Source organism: Medicago sativa, chromosome 6 (assembly GCF_051527215.1).
Source record: "Medicago sativa cultivar Bolivia chromosome 6, Bolivia_mono, whole genome shotgun sequence".
In the NCBI taxonomy this organism is placed as follows: Eukaryota; Viridiplantae; Streptophyta; class Magnoliopsida; order Fabales; family Fabaceae; genus Medicago; species Medicago sativa.
Window position 1 is genome coordinate 3,218,948 of NC_140754.1, and position 5,472 is coordinate 3,224,419.

At 28.2% G+C, this 5,472-nt stretch overlaps 1 protein-coding gene across 1 annotated transcript; it reads right to left on the reverse strand.

Annotated features, from left to right (window-relative positions):
• Positions 1–212: 212 nt before the first annotated feature.
• On the reverse strand, positions 213–4,827 carry LOC146912084 (bidirectional sugar transporter SWEET7b-like). The gene is made up of 6 exons (XM_085718859.1): positions 4,668–4,827; positions 4,478–4,514; positions 1,797–2,013; positions 1,054–1,215; positions 831–953; positions 213–535 (listed from the first exon to the last, which is right to left on the reverse strand). The coding sequence occupies exons 1-6, from the start codon at positions 4,711–4,713 to the stop codon at positions 380–382; spliced, it is 741 nt and encodes a 246-aa protein (XP_085574985.1). The 5' UTR covers positions 4,714–4,827; the 3' UTR covers positions 213–379.
• Positions 4,828–5,472: the final 645 nt, after the last annotated feature.

Here is a 5,472-nt window from a genome sequence, read left to right on the forward strand (position 1 = left end):
TATTATCATAAATCTAAATTGTATCTCAAAAAGAAAGACACCCTCTCTCACTATATAAAAATGGCTCTTAACCCAAAAAAAAGGCTAACATCAACGGTTGAAAGGGCTAACCGCGGTGGTTCAAGCCACCATTTCTTTAACGGAGATGGTTCTCTGTAACCGCCGCAGCATATCTGTCGATCCATGTAGTATCTTTACTTTGCCAATCAAACTCACTTTATGTGAAATTTTTCATATAAGAAGTATTTTTACCATTGTAAATAGTTGATAAGTGTGCCAAATGATTGAAAATGAAAGGACATGACAAAGTATATAGCAAAAAGATGTAAAAACATAATACAGAAGAAATAAAGCTATGATGTTATAGGGTTATTCATCATCATGCTGTAGCTCTTCCATTTGAGGAGATCTCACGAACTCCAGTTGGTTTCAACTCAAAATCACCATCATCATCGTTTTCACCTTTGCGAGAGAAATAGCAAGCATATAGTATGAGTTGAACAACTCCAGAAACCACTCCTATACCATTGCTTACCTACAAGAATATAATGCACAAAAGTTTAAAAACATTATTTATTTAAGTAGGCCGACCTGACAAATCTATATGACATTTTTGGTGGCTTGAGCCTGACATGTTTAGTTAAATGAACTTTTCGACCTTATTTATTTTTAAAATAGTTTAGTATACGTTCGATTTTAGCTAAGTCACAGGCTCATGTTGGTTGGCACGATGTATTGTCATCCCATTGATAATTCAATTTTCTAGTAGTATATGAAATAAAAGGGAAAACAAAGATAAATGATAAATATGTAGCTAGTAAATTAATTACCAAGACATAAATATCCAATGGGTGGATGAGAGCATATGTTGTCCAGCACAAACCATTGAGGAAGTTGGTTAGAGAGAGCCAAAATGGCATGTATTTCACACTCTTGGTTTTTATAACCTTTGCCTGTTCATTATATACATCAAGAGATATATGTAATTAAAATAGGATGACACAATTTTACAATATACAAATTTAAATGATCATGGAATTAATTGAGATTTACCATGATTGTAAGAGGAGATGCATACATCATGACATTGAAGACATCACATAGAACACCAACAATTAACGATCTTTTTTTAGTACCATGAAGTGCCAACATTGTTATTAGAACAATGGCGGCAAAGAAAATAGCCTCAATGAGAAGATAAAGCAACAACTTTTTCTGAAATTATTGAGAAGAGAGAACGATTAGTTACATAATATAGGAACACAAAAATGTTTATGGACACTCATTTTTTCTACACCTAAGATACATGGTTAATCACATGCAAAATTGTGGTTAGCTCAATTGAGAATATGAATTAATAGTCTTCGTAAGCATGATTAAACATGATTAACTAAAATTGTAAAATCATTGTCAATCATATGTGGTTTAATTAACCAAAATTTTGACTTTAAATTGAATTAATAGTCTATTCAACTGAATTAACCACATTTTTAAACATGATTAACTAGTAGTCAAGTGGTTTAATATCATTACTCAAAATGGAATCATATAACAAGTTCAACATAATTGATGTATGAATGTCATTACTCTAACATAAATCATATAATATTTGACTATGAAACAACATTCAATTGTTTTCATTTGTGTGTATATATACCTAAATAATTTTGATTTGGGGTTGTGCCCAAATAAAAATTGACCCTATACTTTCAATCCATTTAATCATATGACTATGAATCATATGTTCTATTGAATCAATCAATGATGTAACTAGAGGGGGGAAAATGTACACTTACCCGTCCACTTTTGGTGGCATAGATGAAAAAGATGGTAAGATAGACAACCTCAAAGAGAACTCCAACACTATTGATAGAGAGAACTAGAGTGCTGTTTGGGTGCACAAAAGGCATTCCATAAAACACCCAAAATGCACAATTCAACAATGTTGCTAAGTATGGATCTGGTTTAAACTCTTCCACAGCCTTCTTCTTTATAATTCCATAGAAAGTTGGACTGCAATAAATTCATGTTAAACCATTCATTCATTCATTTACCTAGAAGTGATAAACAATCATATTCATCCACTAAAAGTTCTTAGCTTAGGGATTAGATAGTTTTTTTTTATAAAATAAATTATAGAGTACTGAATTTGTTTAATTCAAATTTATTGGATTTTAAATTGATTAATTAATAAATTACACCAACCATGCATCAATTACAGTCCAATAAATATATCACATCCATCTATTACCAATTTTTTTTACAAGCAAATAAATAGAAAAGAATAAAGAGATTGAATTCACACTATAGACACACATGGAAATAGAGAATACAAGATAAATAGATAAAGTACTTTTTTTAGGAGAAATGGATAAAGTGCATTATAAATCACGGGTGTAGCTTCTATTGTATTCCTACTAGTACATTCCTAAGTTCACAATAAAAAGATTAATCTATGACAAACCAATTTCAAAATATACGATCTTTTTTATGAAAGTTATTTTGTTTGATATGTATTAAATGATATATAATTGTTTTAATAACTTTAGGATAAGTTTTCTCCTCAAAAAACTTTAGAATAAGTTTTATCAAATGCAAGCAAATATGTGGTTCATTTACTAGTTATAATATAATGACATTATCTTACATTAGTTGTCAAATTTTTTATTATATTTTATCATGTATTATTACTACTCTAATGAATGAAATGAATTAATTTTGTTGCAGTAAAATAAATATATAGTTCATTAGTAAAATATCAAAAAAAATACATTAGTTACCCTCTTAAAAAAATAATAAAATACACCCTCCGGTCACAAATATAAGCAAAAATTTACTTTTTAGGTTCATTCAATAAATGATGTATGTGGTCTATTTAATAGTCTACATACATCATTTATTGGATGAACCTAAAAAGTGAATTTTTACTTATATTTGTGACCGGAGGGTGTACACGTATTTTTTTTAAATATAATATATCTCCTCCAAAAGTATTTTGTTGACTGATATTTGTTTTTCCTAAATTCCCTCCAATAGTAATAATCCTTTTTGAAAATTATAGAGCACATATTATCTCTCCTGGTCATAATTCAAACATTGTTGACTAGTTAAATTATTTTTTATTTACCTGGTCAAGGACCAGTTCAATTATTAAATGTTAGTAAATGAAAACAATGTGTGTGTGTTTTTTAGGTTGTTGTATTCCCTTTCGATCTCAAATATAAGTAAAAGTTAAGTTAACAAAATTTAATGTATTTGACCAAAATTTAATCCACTTTTGTTGAATCAATTTGCTTATATTTGAGACCGTAGCTAGTAAACTGTAAAATATGTTGAATTTTTTTGAAGGATTTAAATGTGTTAACTTTTTTACTATTTTTCTAAATTATGTATTTTGATAATATTATATTTTAAAATTAGATATTTGGATGGTGAAGATTATTTTGACTTTTTGAATGGTGAATAAATAGAATTAAGAAACACTTTTATTTGTGTCATTTTATTTGTTATAGTACATCAACATTTAAATTTATAAGTTAAAATTAGTCATTTTATTTTGCACTTCTGGAATTGTGCAAAATATTACAATAAATGAAATTAAGAAACACATTTCCAATCAAATAAAAAACGTTAATGAGCCCTCATAGCTTGGCAGGACATTGCATAGGTTTAAACCGCTGATTTTCTATTTGTTAATCTTAAAATGGTGGAATTTTGGACATTAAACTACTTGACAAAAAAAAATACGTTAATGAAACAAAAATTAAATTAATTCTTATAAAAAATATAAAATTATAATAAAGATGATATGTTTAGTCTTCGTAAGCTTCGTTAAATTGATAGAGACATTGCATGTAATATGTTGGAGTTCGAACAAATAAAAAATAATCGCAAACAAATATATATTATGAAATGAATTTATAACCACCAGAATACTTCAAAAAATATGCATAGTATACAAGAGTTCACGTGATCCATTAAAATCTATAGTAAACCATCCAAAATAACTGAAAACAAAAACATATTAACACAGTAAAAAGAAAATATAAAAATTATGATAATATTATTTTCAGTTTAATAGATATAATCTAATGGTCATCTAATCATACATTACCATGTAGAAGTTAAACACTATTCTATAAAACATTAAAACACCGATTCAGACATTTTCGATTGATTTGATCTTAACCGAAATTAATCACAACAACTTAATATTAATGAAATATTTTCATTCCTAACCGAGTGACAAAATATCACTTGAAAATTCATTCACACAAAGCAAAATTTCTCAGATTCAAAACTAAGCAAACTCCTATATCAAAAATGTCGAGCCTAACAACATCGTCAGTTGAACTAGGTCTTACCGACCTATTGATGAAATATGTTTCATCTTGAAAATAAAAATGAAATGGGTTTGGATGATTGGAATGATGATGAAAAACAGAGAAAAACAGAGTAAATAGAGAAAAGAGTTTACGCTGGTGAGAAAAACAAGCCGAAAGAGATGACATTGCCTGCAACAACAAGAACAAATAAACAAAGCAAAAATGAATCAAACTATACACGTTATTATTTTAATTTTATATAGAAGTATATGTTTTTCATGCAAAAGTTAATACTATAAGAAATAAAAAAAAAAACATGGCATGAAAGTGTGAAACACAAACCTATGACACCAACAACGTTACGAGCTAATTTGGCTGTCACAACCATGTTGGAAGTTTTTGTTCTGCAGAGAAAGTGTGAGAATGATAGAGAGAAAGTGAAAGAAAAAAGGTGATAGAGATAAAAAGAAAAGGACCAGAATGCACAAACTTTGAAGCAGAGACCTTATTTAATGTTATTAATTTCGGAAATATAATAAATTTATTATTTATCCTTTTATGGTGAAATCTATTTTCAGGTCAAAGGTGTTTATCTTTTTTCCCTCTTTATAAATATGTCTAGGAAATCAATATTACTTTAGTGCATCATTATCTATATTTCTTTTATTTGATTTAAACACGTGGAAAAATTATTTTTGTTGTCCTTTAAACATTTTTTTATAAAAGTAAAACAATATTTATTCATTTAAATTGATAGCTTTCATCATTCAACATCCCTAAAAACGTAAAGGATGAATGTGTAAATAAACTGACAACGTTCAAGTAAATATCGTACAACGACAAAATGCTTACAAATAATATAATAAATTTAAAGTTACTGAAATACTCATGCTTTCAGATCTAAAACGTTGAAGTCCAAATTATTGACTGCATAATCGATATTTCAATAAAAACTAATGAACACCGCAGCAAGATGAGAAATCAAATAATGTCACACAAGACCACGAACGACACAACACCACACTCAGATGACAAAATCACTAAAAAAAAACTAGATCTATGTGAAAATCATTTACTTAGATTAAAATAGAGAGAACCTAGACAGAGAAAACTAGGGTCAACTTGTTGGAGAAGGATGAACTAGGTC